Source organism: Cheilinus undulatus, linkage group 6 (genome assembly GCF_018320785.1).
Source record: "Cheilinus undulatus linkage group 6, ASM1832078v1, whole genome shotgun sequence".
NCBI lineage: Eukaryota > Metazoa > Chordata > Actinopteri > Labriformes > Labridae > Cheilinus > Cheilinus undulatus.
Genome location: NC_054870.1, coordinates 7083814 through 7102582, shown reverse-complemented (window position 1 = coordinate 7102582; position 18769 = coordinate 7083814). Strand labels below are relative to the sequence as shown.

Genomic DNA, 18769 nt, shown 5'->3' with positions numbered 1-18769 from the left:
TGAAAGTATCTTATTCTTCCTTTGTCATCTCTCTCCTCAGTGTCAGTTCAGGAGAGTTTAGAGAGGAAGTTTGGGAAACATGGCGGCGCCATCCCCATCGTCCCCACTTCTGAGTTCCAGGCCAGGATCTCTGTGAGTCCACTTCTTCTTATCTCTTTCATCGTCAACTCAATCCTAGTTTTTTCTCTCTTTTAAATTCTTCTGTCACTGTCTTTGTCTTCCTCTGCTGATGTTTTGTTCTTCTTCTGTGGTTGATGAAATCGTGTCTTATGTTCACAGGGAGCGTCAGAGAAAGACATTGTCCACTCGGGTCTGGCCTTCACCATGGAGCGCTCAGCCAGGGTAACTCCCTCTCCTACTCTTTGGTTTCAACGCCGTTGTCACTGTTGCAGGTTTAGTCTGGCCACGCTCCCAGTCTCTGGTTCTGATACTGGCGCTTGGATCAGCCAATCAGGAGATGAGACAGAAATAACAGGAACAACCAGCAAACATCACAATCCTGGGGTTGATGGGATGTTTGATCACTTTCTGTCTGATGTCATGTTGACGTAGTGAAATGATCTGCAGGATTCATACAGACTTTTATTTTGAAACTGACTGGATGCTCTGTTCATTCCCATGTTGTACTTCCTGTTTGGGTCATTCTGCTCAGATGGCAGCATGCTGGTGGTAGCTCACAGTAAATGAACCTGTATGGAGTCATTATTGTTACAAAACTGAAGAGAGAATTTTGATCTCCTTGTTCTCAGATTTTCTTTGGCCAAACCAAGGATGTTTCTAAGCATCTATTTCCATATTCCGTTAAACGTCTGAGAACCAAAAATCATCATTAGACTTGGATTAAAACATTAATTATTAAAAATCTGTCAAAGAGAGCAAAAAAGTGAACACAGCATAAATAGCTGAATAATTTATCTACTTTTCAAAGCCATAATAAAGTCTGTAGGAGAAACTGAGTTGGAGTTATAGGGTTCTGAAGTCGACTGAGATGATGAGTGTTAAAAAAAAGTTAATAGTTCTATAATTTTAGTTTTTATTTAGTTTTTACTTTTTTCCGTTTCAGCTTAGTTTTACTGCTGATTTGTTACTTTTGATTTTATTTCCCAAAAACGCTTTGTTTTATTTCAGTTGGTATCAGTTATAGTGTCATTTTTTATTTTTTTTTATTTATTTATTTTTTAAGTAATACAGGATCCTTGTCAGGGGTTAGACCCAAAAGTCAGAAAAGTACAACAAATGCAATTCTTTAAAAAAAAACACATTCAAACAGGTTTTTCTTCACTTTTTAATTTATTTATGTTTTTAAATCTAATATTTGAACTGTCTGGTTAGAGATCAATATTCTCATGTTGTTATTGCCAATAAGGAAATATCAGATTCTTCAGATACTGGGGTTGGCAAATTAATCTAGATTTAGATGAAACTGTAACATGTCCTGCTGCAATTTTCAAATCACAGAATTGCAGTATATCTCTGAATTATATATTCTATATTCTTTTGGCTGACTGCCAAGTTCTGTATGTGACTGGGTATAGTTTCTGCCATACAGAGTTGCGTCAGTTAGGAGTAGCATTATCTAGAGGTGGTTCATGAAGCATAGTGGTCCTCCGCTGATGCCATGCTCTGTTAACCTTGCACAGCAGATGGATTTGCCAGACTCCATGTTTGTCATCAGACAAATTCATCTGGAGCTCCAATCCACTACACTGGTGCAGAACCAAACACTATTCAGAATAATCAACGTCAGTCGAGGAAAGCAAAGTGGTAGCGACGGTTGTATTCAAAGCTGTTTGTAATGGCTGCCTCCATACCTCGGCTGTAGCTTTAGCATCGTGCCAGTTCTACCAGAGCTGGATCACATGTCTGTATGAAATAAAGAATAGAAGCAACACCAAAAGCTTTTATGATGTTAAAGATGTTTTAGCTCTTCTGCCCACCTGCTTCAGCATGAGTTTGTGGTTGTTATGTGGGGGAAAGGGTTAGTTGTACTGTGAGTGGTTCAATGCAAGGGTTTCCAGTGGGGTGATAAGCGCAGACGTAGCCACAGCGGTAGTTTTGTGACAACTGGACAGCATGTCTTAATTAAAACAAGGGCAGAGAGCAACAATGAAAGCTTTCCATGACAGAAAAGATGTTTTCGCTCTTCTCCTAGTCAGCTTCAGCACAGGTTTGCGATCGTTACAGGTGGGATTTGCCTGTGCGTCCAATGGCTGCTGCCATAGAAGCTGTAAGCTCCGATGCAGCTGTAGGAAAGCGGCACTATCATCGGATCTGGACCGCATTTCTTTTTTAAAACAAAAGCAAAGAGCCACACCAAAAGCTTGTCTTGCAGAGACGATGTTAGTCTCCCAACCAGAAATCAGTAAATTAAGAACTGTGATCAAAGGAGATAAATAAAGATATTTAATTCATTCTGATTCATTTGTCATCTAATGTCATCCTAACATATACGCCTCTTCTACTGGAAAGAACAGTTTATGTTTATCTAATGTGGTGTTGTGCATGTCAAATCACAAATGCAGTAATGGAAAAAAAAACTCTGATTATTTTCCAAATCGTTCAGCCGTAGTACCTACTCAGTATTTAGAGTAAACTTTAAATTAAATACCTTTTATTTTTACATAAGTAGAACAGTAATTTTACTTTAGTGAATTTAATCCGGAGTAACTGTACTTTTACTTGAGAGTAGTCGTCAGGTACTTTTTTTCACCTCTGGTTTCAGTTCATAATTGTTTTTTTTTTTTAGTTTTAGTTTTTTAGTTAAAGTGAACTATAATAACCGGTGTGTATGTGACAGAATGTTGGGACTGTCTTAGTGAGATCAAAGTAAATATCTCCAGGAAAACAGCACAGCAACAGCAGGCAGAGCTAATGTGATTGGTCCATCCTCTGCCTGTTTCCCAAAAACTGACCTGAGAGTTGGCATTTCCTCTGAAGTACGTGGCGTGGACAGACCGCTGCTCAGACGGACCATGTGTGAACTTTTGTTGGATCAGAGAAACATGAATTTAATTCACAAATGTAGACAAATGTACAATAGTACCCTCCTGATGTGAGCGGTCTGATGTTTTTAAAGGTTAAACTCCTGTCTGTCTAAGGATTCAACCCTGACCTCTTTTTTCTCTTTCATGCAGCAAATCATGCGAACGGCCAACAAGTACAACCTGGGTCTGGACCTGCGGACAGCTGCCTACGTCAACGCCATCGAGAAGGTGTTCCAGGTTTACAACGAGGCCGGCCTCACCTTCACATAAAGTCACCACCATTCTCCAGCGACCTCTGACCTTTCTGTTACTCATCTGTTACCCATGTCTTACCTGTCTGTTACCTTTCTGTTACCTCTTACCTATCTGTTGCCCGTATTTCTTGTGTTTCTCCGATGACCTCTGCAGGATTTCCGTCAGCCTTCACATGGCGGCGTTTACGCTTTATTGCACAGTAGCGGTGTGAATGGATGTCTTTGATTGGTTGTGTTCATTCCTTCTCTGGAACCATCTGTTTACGTTTCTCGTCTTCCTCTGTAGACGGGACTTTACTCTAAACACTAAACGTCTTAACGTTACAGTGGCTGCAGCTCCTGTGAATCACCGCTCTGCTGCTTTAGACCAAATATATCGAATCACAAGATCAGCCTTAACAGCACCACATGTGGCCAAAAGTATATGGACAGCTTCACTACAGCCTTGTGTCATGATCGATAGTTTTGAAAATGTGGAGGCAAAAGAGGAAAGACAGACATGAAGCCCTTCACCATTTAGCCAGAAGGAATTATAGAGAACCTGATATTCTGAATGATCAGAGAACTTCAAGACAGACCCAAAATCTAGATCCTCAATTAGCCAACAGTCCTTCATCAGATCTGAGAAGATCAGATATACCAACAATCTTTACCTCAGGTTGACTGTTTTAGTGGGCATCTTTTAGAAAAGAGGGTGGAACAGGCAAGGACCACTCAGTCCTCTTTAGAAGTAAAGGATGGAATGTTCTTTAAGCTTTGATGATATCTTTAAAGGCAAGGATGGGATATTCTTAAAGCTTTGATGACATTACCTTTAAAGGCAAAGATGGAATGTTTCATTAGCTTTGATAACATCATCTCTGAAGGCAAGGATGGAGCAATTCATTCGCCTTGATGAAATCATCTTTAAAGGCAAGGATGGAATGTTTTACTAGCTTTCACATTACCTTTAAATGCAAGGATGGATGGTTTTATTAGCTTTGCTGTCATCATTTCTAAAGGCAAGGATGGAGCAATTAATTAGCCTTGTTGTAACATCTTTAAAGGCAAAGATGGGATGTTCTGTAAGCTTTAATGACCTCTTAAAAGAAGAACGTGAATGTGCTTTAAAGATTGTTGTATATCAGAGTTCTAATAATGATACTGAGATGAACTGTGCTGAATTATTTTATATCTTCTCAGTTTTTGTCTGGAAGATCACCGTTCTCCTGATGACCCCCCCCCCATTTTCAGATGTTCTCTAGCAGAAACCTTTCTTAAGGACTTTTAAGTTTTAAAATAACCCGGTTTCATCTTTTATGTGATGTTGATATTCTGATATTCTGAATCGAACAACAGGCTGTTTTTAGGAGTCCATGTCCTTTGGCTGCAGCGTGCTCAGTCAGCACGGTCTTCAGCTGGATTAATCAAATAGATTTCCTTTGTCTGTGCCTCAGGATGGAGCTTTAGCATCTACTGCCTTCAGAGATTCTATAGTAAAGGAACATCCTGGAGTCGTCTTAAAGAGGTTTCAAAGTCTCAGGCTGGATCTCTGAAAAGAAACCAGCTGGCTGAAGCACAGAAAGACTTCAGGACCGTCTCTGACACCGACATGTTCAGAATCAGCCTTCGGTTGTTGACTTAAACCAAAAAGAAAAAAGCACCTTATCGTCTGTTCAGACTTTTCAGGTCGCCACAGCCGCACCTCACGCTAACGCTAATGCTAATGCTAATGCTAATCTATGCAATAAACCAAAGATTTTCTGCCTTACTGTAGGAAACAAACCAAACAGACTCTCTGCACCAAACTAAATTCCAAAGTCAGCGTCCCTGTCCAGGTCAGATTCATATGCCACTGGACCGTTCTACAATGACAGTTCCAGCTAGATTCAGGACAGGTGACAGTCATACTGATGGGTCACTCATCGGCCACTTCCTGTTTTTATGAAACTATGCACACCACTGCACAGAGTGTGCTCACACGTGGAGTCCTGCAGGGGTTAAACTGGTCAAACTGGCCGCACTGATCGCAGCCCCAGTGAGCTTTAACAGAGATGACACGCCACCTCAAAGGTCTGAATGTTTAAATCAACTCTTTATAGACTCAAAGGGGCTGACACGCTTTATTTTAGGAGAAATCCATGTTAGTAGCATGTCAAAATGAAAGCCAAAACACATCAAGAAAAACGCTAAAGACACTTTAAAAACATGTTAAAATAAACTTTAAATACACCTTAGAAGCATGTCCAAATATATGCCAAAAACATGTTAAAAAGGTTCAAATAAACACCACACATTATACTGACATTAAAAACACAGGAAATAGCTTAAAATAAACACCAAATCACATCAAAATAAAGGCCAAAGACATGTTTAAATTAAATATTAAAAACATGTTTAAATAGACATTAAAAACATTTTGAAATAATTTTTAAAAATGTTGAAATATAAATTTTTTAAAAGTTAAAAACATGTTGAATTTAACATTAAATCACATTAAAATAAATGAAACTTTTTGAATGAAAAACGTGTTTAAGTGAATGTTGAAAACATGTTGAATAAAGGTTGAATGTTCTGTTCTGTTTCTGCTCTGATTCTGTTTGAGGGAGTTTTTACAGCTTTTTGTTAAAATGAGACAAAAAAAGAATAAAATGTGTTAAAAATCTTTCTGTTTGTTTGTTCTATTATTAAAAGATTGTTCTTGTTTTAGCAGCTCTTTGAATTAGAGGACATTTGCTTTTGGGAGAATTAATCAAACTTCTGCTGAGTTTGGTATTTGTTTTTTATAAACCATAAGGAAAGTAATGTTAGACTTCAGAAGTAATTCATGATGTGCACAAACATCAGGGTGCCAGAAAATAAAGTAGAAAATGCAAAACAATGGAAAATAAATTAATAGTTGTAAAGATAGGTTCAAAAGGGATGATGAATGTCAAAATGTTTGATATCAATAATCAGAACTGTGGAGGTACTGAGATCTTAATCCTGGTTATTATAGGGATTTGGAGATTAAATTATATTAAATATCATGTGTTTTCCCTCTAACAGTTTAAGTTTATTTTCTTTCTCCACACCTTTCTTTAGCGTCTCGTCCCCAACGCTCACCTATTCGTAATAAATAAAAAATGAAACAATTAATGAGATAGACAGTAATTGACAGGGTCTGATCATGTTTATGGGTCATGAGAGTCTACATGATAGTCATATGATTCTATGTCATTATTTGTAGTAGTAGAAGTATCATTGTCATATTTTAGATTATTGATGTTACCGTTACAGTTATTATTATCACATTATTTCATATATGCTGTTATTTTGAAAACATGGATATAATCATCTTATTGTGTATGCATCATGGTAATTATAACCATATTAGGTATAATTAAACATTATTATTCTTCATGTCTTTGCTCTTATTTAAGACTTTTTTTTAATTTCTGACTTTGTTTCTGTCTCTTCCTGGTGGGCGTGTCTCTACCTCTCCTTTATCCAATCAGCGGCCGTATTTGACACGTTGAGCCGGAATTCCCCTCGTGCTCCGGGGCTTTCCACGCTGACTGACAGGCTCGGGGTTGTCATGACAACCCAACGGGGTGAGTCAGGCTCGTGCGGATGTGACTTCCTGTGATGAGTGCCGGCCTTCAAAATAGAAGCGTGTCAGTGACATACAGGCGTTAAATAATTAAACAGTACCATCCTGGCCATTTTCAATCAATATAATTGATTATTATCAATGATTCGAGGAGAAGTCAAACACAGTTCAGGAGTTATGAATAACAATAAAAAAATAATGCACAATAATCATTTTTTTCTTCATTTTTTTTGCTTTGATTTTTTTTACAAGATCAGATTGATTATGAATTTCAAATACTGATTAATACTTAAGAATCTAACCCTTTGCAAATTAATTTAAGTTAAAACCACGATCTTTATCATTTTAAAAACACTAAAAATTAAACTAATACTACCTCAGTTTTTCCATTAAGAAGATTAGAACAACCTTAAATATGTTAATAATGAGCAAAAACTTTGATTTTTGTGTATATTTTTTATATTAAGATTTTAAGAAATTGTTATAATACCGCCCCCTGTAGGAAACAAGGAAAAAAATCAAGTAATTTCCCCTCATGCCAAATATAGTAAAATGGCTGACATTTGATGTCAAACAAGATAATCTGTAAGTTTGACTTTAAATGACTTTAAAATAAAAGCCTACTATCATAAATCGATGTTTTAGTATGATGGCTGGAGGATCAAAAGTTGTGGTTTTAGTGGGTTTAATGGGACATTTTTGATCACCAACAGCCTGAGTGGATGCAACGGGTACAGAGGTATCTGTTACAAGTTCTGAAATTAATGTTTTTAAATTACATTGTGGCCCAGGGGCCACACCAGGCCCCCTGAAAGCTTCCTGTCTGGCCGAAAGATCATTAAATTCAGAAGAGGAGGAAAAGAAGATGTTGTGGTTTTAAGAGAGTCCTTTGGCGTTAAGTGTCTGCAGCTGCTAAGTCCTTCCCACAGACTATTAACATTAAAATAGTTTAAGAGTGACTTAACATCTTATCTGTTTTTTTAGGTTGGTTGAAGTGCTGCAAAAATAACCAGATAAAGTGGTGAAAAGGGGTTAGAGAGTAGCAAAACTGGGTGATAAATGGTAAAATGGCTTGTGGAGTGGCAAAAATTGGCAGAAAAAGTTGTGAAGAGGTTAAAATGTGGCAAAAAAAAATGTTGAAAGTGGGAAAAAAGGGGGCAAAAGCTATCAAAAATTGGTTACAAATGACAAAAAAGAGTGCAAATGATTAATAAAAAGGGGTTAAAAAGGGGCAAAAATAGAAGGAAAGTGGCAAAAACTGATGAGTGGTACAAAGAGAATAAAACATGCAGGCAAAGTGGTTTAAATGGGTTAAAGTATGACAAAAATGGGTTAAAGGTGCAGAAAGTGTCAAAAAAGGATTATCAAAAAATGCTGAAAAATATAATGAAAAATATAATGAAAAGTGGCAAAAATAAATAAATAAATGGCACAAAGGGGATAAAACATGCAGAAAAAGTGGTTCAAAAGGGGTTAAAATCTTGTAAGATTGGGTTAAGAGGCAAAAAGGGGTTAAAAGTGTCAAAATGGGTTAATATTGGTGCTAAATGAAAACTGGGAAGGGCCCATTCTCTTGGATTTTCAGGGGTTTGGCCAATCCTGTCGCCAGGCCCGTCTCCTTGTGGCCTGCTGCATTAGAGATCATAGAGATAGCTCTTACTGGTAATGACTAAAAATGTCCTGTAGTTTAAAGGAAAATACAAATAAAACTACAATAATATTTCAACCAGACCAAGATATTTATTTAAGTTTTGTGTATTTGAAAGTCCGGCCCCCAGAGTTTCTCTTGAGACTAAATCTGGCCCTTGTGCAGATGTACTTGATGACCCCTGCTCTAAAATGTATGTTGTTGGCATTAAAACAGGTACAATGAAAATGAAAAAGGCGAGAGTTATTATCTTGATCAGGTTGTTGTTCAGCTTCTTCAACTGTTTTGGTTTTGTTGTTGTTGGGTGTAATTTGTCCTGGTGTCTTTGCTTTATTGGGATCTGTTGCATTGTTTTAATTTTGTTTGCACATGTCAAAGCACTTTTTAAACCCTTGTTTTAAAAGTAAAATACAAATAACGTAATTATTATTATTATTATTATTAATAATAATAAAAATAATAATGTCATTATTATTATTTAAAGCTAGCTCATACTATCTGTCTTTTCAAACCACATCAGGTCCTTCCAGCTGCTTTTATTTTGAAAATATGACAACAGGAAGTTGTCTCAGGTGAGCCTCTGTTGGTGTACGGTTGACTCCACACGTAGTTTGGTGTTTTTCAGGCGGACACTGGGACACGGACCTCCAGCAGAAAGGTAAAAATCACCTGGAATTTTCAATTAAAACTTATCTGGTGACACAGGAAGTACAGGGAACTTTTCTGATGTTTGAAAGTTATTTGTCATGATTTCATGATCACGTGACAGTGGATAAAGTTTGACTTTTAGAGTTGTTAAGAAAATCCGGGTTTCTCCTTTAAAGACCAAAGAACAGAACTAACAACAACCATCATTTAGGGCTTAAAACCTGAACACGGGACTGGAGAATGATCAACTTTTACTTTTAATTTTTAAACCAAATCAAGGCTGAGACAGGGTCGTCTGTTCAGTTAAGTAATCTCTAAGATCCCTTAGAGTCCTAGTTTTAGTTTGGACTACATTTTTAGTTTGTCCCTCTTCTTTGGGATGAGAAGGACCTGATCAGGTTTAAAACTTAGCCCTGTCTCTGAAGGGAAGTAGTTTAGACTTAAAATAATGAAGGTTCCATTTCTGCAGAAAATCCAGACCTGAGTCTGGTTTAGAGCAGATGTTAAGGGTGAGTGTTGTTGGGGGTCTTCAGTCATTAAGAGAGGGACGGGGAACTTATTTTGATGACAAACTGTTAAATTAAGTGGAATTGCTCCTTTAAAATCCACACAAATTCACTAAAATTTAAATCTGTGTGAAAATTCTAAACATTTTTTAAAGTAGGGGTAGACCTGGCTGATTATTAGGCTGATAGTTGGTGCTCCACAGCAGGGTGTTTCTTCCCCTCTGGATTTATTTTTACTCTCCATAGCCTCACCAAATGTCCATTATAAAACACAATCTGATTGGTTAGAGGTCACATGACTACCAGCCAATCAACACTAAATCCAGGGTGTCACTGACACAGTGAGCATATGACATCACTTCCTGTTTCTGCTGTTTATCTCTGTGCTGTTTTTGCTGCTGATAGATGTAGAGCTACATTATTTATTCTCCTTTGTCTCATACAGTTTGACGTTTACCACATTAATGACATTCTGTACATCGTAATAAATAAATATTGGTAAACAAAGAGAAATAATCTGCCGCACACAGAGATAGACTTTACTTAACTTTATTATGAGCGAACAACACATTTTTCCTGTAGCTTCTTCAGGTTTGCCCAGCATGATGGGTGAACCTGTAAGTAAAATCTATCTCTGTGCAGCGGATTATTTCTCTTTGTTTACTTCGGACCTGCTACCGTCCGGCAACTGCCAACCTGGGCTGTGCACAGGGATCTCCGTTTAAAATAAATATTGGTTTTAAATATCTCTAATCGGTTTAATTAACGGTCAGTATCAGCTCTGAAAAACCAATACGACCCCTTCTTTAGAGTTTCACAGAAAAATGCTATAAGTGAAATATTCCCCAAACATTTCAGAAGAATTTTATGATAGGGCCTAAACTTTCCAATAAAAAAAATCTAAGAATAATCCTCAGTCATCCAAATAAATTCCCTGAAATTTCATTTAAAATTCCCCAACCCTTTCATGCATAGAGGTTACTACAGAGGACAGCTATTCAGAAGCCTTAATCTTGCAAATGCATGGGTTTTGATGGCATAGTCGCACATCAGCCAACAGAGAAGACTCAGTGCAGGGGTCATCGCGTAAATTAGCTCAAGGGCCAGATTTAGTCTTGACAGAGACTCTTGGGGCTGGACTTTCAAATAAACAAAAATTAAACTAATATTTTGGCCTGATTAACATATTATTGTACTAGTATTGTTATTTGTATTTTCTGTCAAATCCCAGAGAATGAGCCCTCTCTAGTTGTGATTTAGCACCAATTTTAACCAATTTTTGACACTTTTTATTCCCTGTTTAGTAGTTCTTTTAGCCAATTCTACTACTTTTTTTTTGCCATTCGTAAATGCTTTTTATAATTTTTGCCACTTATAAACCAAATGCTGGCACTTTTTGCCTATTTTGCCACTTTTTAACCCCTTTTCACTACCTTGCCAGGCTGTTTTTGGTATATTTTTGCCACTTTTAATTCATTTTTGTTACTGGTTGCCTCTCTAACCTAATTTTTGCCATTCTTTAATCCCTTTTTACCACTTTTCCTTCACATTTTATCCCCTTTGTGCCACTCTTTCATGAATTTTTGTCACTTTTCATCTATTTTATCACTTTTTAACTCCTTTTCATTACTGTTTTGGCACTTTTTTGGTCCTTTTTTCCTCTTTTATCAATTTTTGCCACATTTTAACCTCTTTCCCACACTTTCTCTGCTAATTGTTGTCATTTTTGTGCTACTGGAAAACCCATTATGCCACGGTGTAACCCCTTTTAACCACTTTATCTTGCCATTTTTGCAACATTTCCCTCGGTCTTAACCTTTTTTTTTTTTTTGTAGAATTTATTTTTAAAACATTTACTAATAACGGCTGACAAGTGAGTTTTTGTTAAAGCAGATGAAATGTTAGGTCATTCTTACTATTTAAATGTGAATTGTTTTTGGGGTGGGTTTAACAGCTGCAAATATTTAAAGCCAAACGATACCCTTAAAACCACAACATCTTCTTTTCCTCCTTTTCTGAATTTAGCCTAATGATCTTCTGGGGTCCAGATAAGCTTTGGGGTGCCTGATATGGCCCTCATGTCACCAGTTGATGATCAGTGCTTTAGTGCATTATCATATATACTGACTACCAGCGGCAAGCCATTGTAGGTGCATTTATTTCCCATTGAAACCAAGGTGGCCATTGGCCAGTCAGATTACCAAGTTCCTCTGGAATATCCACAGAATCCTTCTATTCTAGTATGTCATTGCATCAAGTAACATGTAAAGTACAGGTGTCAAACTCAAGGCCCGGGGGCCAAATCTGGCCTGTGGTACAGTTGTATCCGGCCCACAAGATCATAGGATCTTTCTATTATAACTGGCCCACCAGTATGAAGTCTGCAGATTTCCTCCAGTAAACGTGTAAATTTTACCTTGATGATTTAAAGTTTCCTTGTTAAATTATAAAAATCAGAAACAGTAAAGAAATCAGATAAAAAGTCAGGAAGGTGAGAAAAGAAATTAATGTTTTCATTTCATATTTTCAATTTTGCATCTCACAATTCTGACTTAAACTTATGATTTTGACTTTTTTCATGTTTTGACCTTCAAGATTCACAATTCAAAATTCTAAGTTATATCTTTACCTTTTAAACTTGTGATTTTGACTTTCTATCTCATTTATTTGCCTTTTAAAAACATTATTTTGCTGTTAAATTTCATGTTTTGACCTTTTGAGCTAGTAAGTTTGACTTTTAATCTCAGACTTTGAGCATTTAAACTTATGATTTTTACTTTTTTCATCTCAGAATGATTTATTATTAGTGTTATTTGTAATTTTTCATATTTTACTAATGGTGAAAATGAGGTTGACAGTTTATGTTTAAATGTTGACCTTGTCAGGGTCTTAGGTAAGACCTAAATCTAGAATCTGCGATTGACTTTCACAATCCTGGCCTAAATAGTCCGGCCTTCAGGACTTCTCATTGAAGCAAATCTGGCCCCAGACTCAATATGAGTTTGACACCCCTTATGTAAAGAGTCATGCTACTTCAAAAACTATTACTGTGACTTTTTGTCTTCAAATCATCTGTACTAACTTTTTTGGCTGAAAATACATGTATTTAAGTTATTAGAATGTAATTTGCTGTTTTTCACATATCTTCATACTTTGTCGTGCTCAGAGCAGAGCAGAGCGCGATAGGAAGGCCTAGGGGACAGCCCCAGTCAAGTGAGGGTGATGTTAGTGGCAGCGATGATGAGTGGCTGCCAGAAAAAGAAGGATTTGTTCATGCTAGTACTGGTGATAGTGGAGCAGAGGATGCTGAAGGAGCAAGGGATACTGAGGAGGCACTCCTAAGATCTGGTTTGGCCCTGGGGATCACTGAGCCCAGTTCATCCAAGCCAAAAATGCAAACAGCTGCCGTGATGAAGAAGTTTGTACATTGATAGGTGTTTACATACGTGGATGAGGAGCTGGAAAACAAAAAAGTGTTTATCCCTACAAGCAGAATGAGGTTCACTGAGCTAAATGGACTTTTGAGCGTCTGAACGAGGTCTATGGTTCTAATTTAAAGAAGAATGACAGTTACAAACAGACTGAGTCACAGTAAATATTTCACTCCTGTTGTTCCACTAGTCTGGACATGATAGGATCTGGTTCTCATCGTTACCCTACCCTTGGTCCAGAGGTTCTAATGGACAGACTAACTTTATACCAATGTGTGTGCGCTCTTTCTGTATACATCAGAAAGATGTATACCATTAGTGGAGTGTAATAAAGTATTCCTTGATTGTGTTAACAGTTGAGAAGATACGCACAAAAATGTGTATGTGTTTTATAGTTTTTATATGATTTATTCATTGTGATTAACCCATTAAAGCCTGAAAACACACATTATAGCCAGAAAATTCAATTTTTTTTTTAACTGAAATGTTTATTTTACTTACTGCTGAAATCCAAAAAACATCCAAATTTCCATAAAATGTAACATATATATTTTTATATCTATTTGATACATAAGGTGTTTTTGGTTACTGATAATCCATTTGAGGGATTTTTTTAAAATCAATTTTCAGATTGTATTCAGAAGGTTTTTTTTTTTTTTTTTTAGTAATTTCTGATCATATTGATTAGATAGAGGTATCATAAAAGTATGTATCAAATATGAAACAACAGGCTTTCAGGGGTTAAACTGCTATGCAGTTACAATAATATTAATACAGTATCTCTTTAGTTCAAAATAAGAACGCATGTCATCCACTCCTAGCCTAATGAGCATGTCTTTAGTGGTGGGAGGAATCCGGAGGACCTGGAGAGAACCCACGCGTGCACAGGGAGAACATGCAAACTCCGCACAGAAAGCTCCTGACCAGGAAGCAAACCAGGAACCTTCTTGCTGTGAGGCAACAGCGCTAACCCCTGCACCACTGTGCAGCCCATCGTTAGGTTAACTGGTGACTCCTAATTGGCTGTAGGTATGAATGTGAGCGTGCCTGGTTGTCTGTCTCTACATGTCAGCCCTGCGATTGACTGTCCAGGGTGTACCCCGCCTCTCGCCCAATGACAGCTGGGATAGGCTCCAGCCCCCCTGCGACCTCGAACGAGATAAGCAGTATAGAAAATGGATGGATGGATGTTGTCCACTCTAGTGGATATGTGGAAATCTCCCTGGAAAAAAAATCCAATCTTGTTTTTCACAGCTTAAGAACAAATAAAAACATGGGAAAAATCCTGACCGAAGATTTCATAATTCATGAATGAAAGGGTTAAATTTGAAAGAAAATTCCCCAAAGTATACAAATGGTTCCTTAAAATTTCCATGAAAATTCCACTGTAAATTCTCCCAGCATTTCCAGCAAATTCCTTAAACTTTAATCAACATTCTGCACAGTTATCTAAAAACTAAGGTAAAGAGCAGCTTTCCTGTGTGAACCACGTTGACTTCTGACAGCTATTGATTTTATTAAATCTAACATGAGATGGTGGACTAAATTCAGTGTATCTAAGGAGACAGAAATAGCAGACTTTCCCTCTCAGTTTATCCGTAGAGTCTGTATCAGACACCACTCACACTACTTCAGCTATAACCAGAGGAGAGTGGTTTTAAAAATAAAAATACAGACATGGTCTGTGATTTAAGGCTGTAGACCCACCCTGCAGTAGTCTCTGTCTGAAATCTGACCACACAGACGAGAGAGTGGAGGATATCCTCTTTATGCGCTGTGGTGTAGAGTGCAACACTGATAATAACATTGTATCAAGCTAAACTGTGCAATATTTTGTTAAACTGTGCAATACTCTGTGCAATATCCTACACTAATAACCGTTTTTTCTATACACTGATGCTTGTACATAGTTTTTTCCTAAACACTACACTTTGTAAATAGTTGTATTTCTTATTTCTAATATTCTGCGCTTTACTTGACCATTGCAATTTCTTATTTATTCTCATTCCTATTTTTATTCTATTCTCCTTCCATTAATATTTGTATTGTATCTGTATTTGTACTTTCAAGTTTAAAGAGCAAGTGTAAGTCTGTAACAACCGAATCCCACCCCCGCCGGGGATTAATAAAGTATTCTGATTCTGATTCTGATTACCTCAGCAGCTTACCGATACAACTACTGCTAATGAGCACGCTGCTGATGGGTGGAAACTGTCAGCGTGTGTGGGGGGTTTTCAAAATAAAAGCCTATGTCAAAGATGAGAGTGTAGATCAATGTTTTGACTCTCTGTTGATCTGATTGGATAATTGATTATTATAGTAGTGTGTTGTTTGTTCTGCGCTGTGATTGGTGGATTGTCCCTGGCTGGAAACTCCCTCTGATGTTTTCAGATATGACTCCTCTCTGACTGGGTAATCTGGTGTCTGCAGGAAAATCCCAGAGGGAGGACGACCAGATCGAGCTCCTGCTGCTGGGAGCTTAGGCATCCTCACTTTCATCACCATCTTCTTCATCATCATCATCATCATCAGTGACAGTGCTGCGTCATGGCTGGGGCCCTCAGGTAGGGTCCTATAACAGTTAAAGGTGGAGAGAATTCAGAGCTCTGGGTCTCTGCTGACCTCCTGAGTCTCTGGTTGTGGTTCTAGTCCAGCTTTAAATCCTTCGGTCTCCTCAGACCCTCCAGAAGGATCTGAGTGACGTTGAACTGGTTTTCAGTGTTTGACCATCATTGTTCTGTCCCTCAGAGTCTGACTGAGTGCACTCTGATAGACCTAGACGTAGAGTTTAGTCACCTTTACCTGTCTGATGCTGACTTCCTGTCTTCTTCTTCAGAGTCGTGATGTTGCGGTGTCATCCCTTATCAGCTGATCTTATACCGGTGTGGTTGTCCTGTCTATTTATTTAAATTAAGAAGGGAAAAAAGAGGACAGTAGGAGGCCCTCTATTGTTGAAGCTTAGCATTAGCTCACAGAAGTCCGCTAATAGCCAGCTTCACCTCCCCCACCCCATCTGCCTCCTTTATAGCTTAAAGCTTGTTGCACCCTCACATTCAGATTCATGCTACTATGGATTAATTGCTTCTGTGATGCTGCTTGACTAACCCATGGAGCATCTTTAGAGCAGAGCCTTCTCCACCAAGTAAAACTGTAGATCCATTTTGCAACAAATGGTAAAATGTATGATGAGTGTTCCTGACTGCAGGTTATAATACACAAAGATTTATTGCTTAAACTTCTCGAGAAAAAAAATTGCAATTAGATTATTTTTGCAAATCTTTCAGCCCTTTTTAAAACCATTAAAGTCTACCAAAGTGCTCCAGAGTAAAGCCACAGAAATAGAATACAAACATAGCAGAAAAAAATATTACCTCTGTGGATTCCAGCAGAGGTCAAAAGTCACTCAGAAATACCCCAATTATAAAAACTTTCCCTGCTGGTTTCTCTCTGTCTGTAGATTTATGTAAATTTTTGCTTAAACCTGATTGGCTGCTGGTCTCATGGGTGGGGTGGGGGATGTCCCTTGGCTGAATCAGCTCTGGGGACTGAGACGGTTCAGATCAGACTGACTCAGAGTCTTCGTAGAGGACAACTCTGCTGGTGGCAGAGTAGAGAGGAAACAGGAAGTCACAGAGACGATACAAAACCACAGAAGAAGAAGAAGCTGGAGGTGTGAGCATGAACCTGGTCTTTGTCTGTCTGCTGTTTACCAACTCATCTGTCCTCTGGCTTTAGTGCTGCTGGTTCAGGGTTTGTTCTATTTTCTTTTTCTGCTGTAAAACTCATTGTCATATGCAGACGACACTCAGATCCATGTTAATCTCTTGTTTTAATGGCGTGGGCTCTGACTGGACGGTGCTAACTGTAAATGAGGGCTGACTCTCAGTCTGATAAGTTGTGTGATGATGTTTTTAGTTGGTCCTCAGCTATCAATGACTATCAGACGGAATAAACATCAGCAGTTGATTCCTGTGGGGCGGGCTGATATGAGGATGAAATTAGATGATGTATGGATCAATATGAATGACAGATTTTTATTGATTTACGCTGATCACAGACTGATTAGTTTAACTAACAGACATGTAATCAATCACCATGACAACATACCACCGCTCTGACAAACATCGATGTCAAAGTCAGGATCTAAAAGAGCTGGTGCAGGCTGAAAATATAAATAATAATGATTATTGAGACTCCTACTGCAGGTTTGATATGAACAGATATGCTAAAGAGAATGAGGGCGTTTTTATAAACTACTCTAAAACAATCGGCACTTTAGTGTTTTAATGGTGGAGTAGAGCATCTCTGCTGCAGCAACATATTAATAAGAATATATAATACTGGCTTCAAACTGGTGTTATACTGGTCTTTGACACGTCAGGTTACAGACGTACTGCTCCAGGTGTTAAGGTGAAAACAGGCCAGATTTATTCAGGCTTCGTCCACAAGGAGACGAAAATGATATATTTCTGCTTCATTTTAAAAAAGTTTTCTGTAAACGTGGCATTGTTTCAAGAAATGTCTGCGTATGTATGAAACCATTCAAAACAACAGAAAACGTTGTAGTATATATGCCCGGTGTGTAAGTGGCGCTGTAATGCTGCCACGGAAATGCACCAAAAACAGAAAAGATGATTATGGAGCAAGCACACCCAAAACTTTTCTCTTGCCCAAAAATTTCTCCTGGTTGGATCTAATAACGTGAAGTATGCTGTTCTCCATGACCATAAGTTTCTCATGGTGGTAGTAGAAGAGCAGAAGACTCAAACACAGTCATTTAATATACTATATTTGATGTTGTTGGCTGGGCTCGCACAGAGCCGTTTAAAAATATAATAATAACATTCTCTACTCAATGGCACTGGGCTGATGCATGTGGGTTAAGTGGGCTATGACATAATCCTTTCAGAATAGATGCGTTTGGTTGTATCACAGAGATGAAACAGTTGGCATTACAGATTTGTTCACTCTGGGACCGGTTTAAGAACTCGTCTCCCATGTGAACTCCCCTTTAGACAAAATCCTGTCAGGAGAAGGATGAACCTTCTCCTTTTTCTTTATAATATTATCAGAGTCACAGAACTGTCTGTGGAGGATGGGCCCCTGACAAACCCAGAGGATGGCCCCTAAAACCCCAGAGAAAGTGCCCTGACAGACCCAGAGAATGGGCCCCTGACAAAGCCAGGGGATGGGCCCCTAAAACCCCAGAGAAAGTGCCCTGACAGAACCAGAGAATGGGCCCCTGAAAGACCCAGAGAATGGGCCTCTGATAAACCTAGAGAATTGGCCCCTGACAAACCCAGAGGATGGGCCCCTGCCAGACCCTGAGAACAGGCTCCTGACAAACCCTTATGACAACCCCAGAGAATGGGCTCCTGAGAGACCCAGAGTCTGGGCCCCTGATAAACCCAGAGAAATGGCCCCTTTCTTTTCTGGTTTATTGATGATATTAATGCCTATTAGATCTCTGACACTGATGCGTACATCCTGGTTACAAGCTATTATTACCTCCGCCAAGGAGGTTCTGTGATCGGCAGGGTTCGTTAGTTAGTTTCTTAGTTTGTTAGCAACATAACTCAAAAGTTATGGACAGATTTTGATGAAATTTTCAGGAAATGTCAGATATGGCATAAGGAAGAACTCATTAGATTTTGGGAGTGATCCGCATCACCGTCTGGATCCAGGGATTTTTTAAAGGATTCTTTACTATTGGGAGATAGGACTAAT

At 38.2% G+C, this 18769-nt stretch overlaps 2 protein-coding genes across 5 annotated transcripts in view; both read left to right on the top strand.

The window, feature by feature from the left end:
* Nucleotides 1-4391, top strand: part of LOC121510820 (glutamate dehydrogenase, mitochondrial-like) — a 28147-nt gene extending 23756 nt beyond the window's left edge. Inside the window, exons 11-13 of the mRNA XM_041789067.1 lie at nucleotides 41-132; nucleotides 280-342; nucleotides 3135-4391. Of these exons, the coding sequence (XP_041645001.1) occupies nucleotides 41-132; nucleotides 280-342; nucleotides 3135-3254 (275 nt within the window). The 3' untranslated portion in view covers nucleotides 3255-4391. The remainder of the gene's footprint in view (nucleotides 1-40; nucleotides 133-279; nucleotides 343-3134) is intronic.
* A 4643-nt stretch (nucleotides 4392-9034) lies between these two features.
* nfkb2 (nuclear factor of kappa light polypeptide gene enhancer in B-cells 2 (p49/p100)) overlaps nucleotides 9035-18769 on the top strand; it is a 34832-nt gene continuing 25097 nt past the window's right edge. The window contains exons 1-2 of one of the 4 annotated variants that reach the window (XM_041789606.1): nucleotides 9035-9115; nucleotides 15473-15606. In XM_041789606.1, coding sequence (XP_041645540.1) covers nucleotides 15590-15606 — 17 coding nt within the window. In that variant the 5' untranslated portion in view covers nucleotides 9035-9115; nucleotides 15473-15589. Of the gene's footprint in view, nucleotides 9116-15451; nucleotides 15607-16645; nucleotides 16713-18769 lie in introns of those variants that run through there. The other 3 variants (XM_041789608.1, XM_041789607.1, XM_041789610.1) reach the window with 3 other exon arrangements.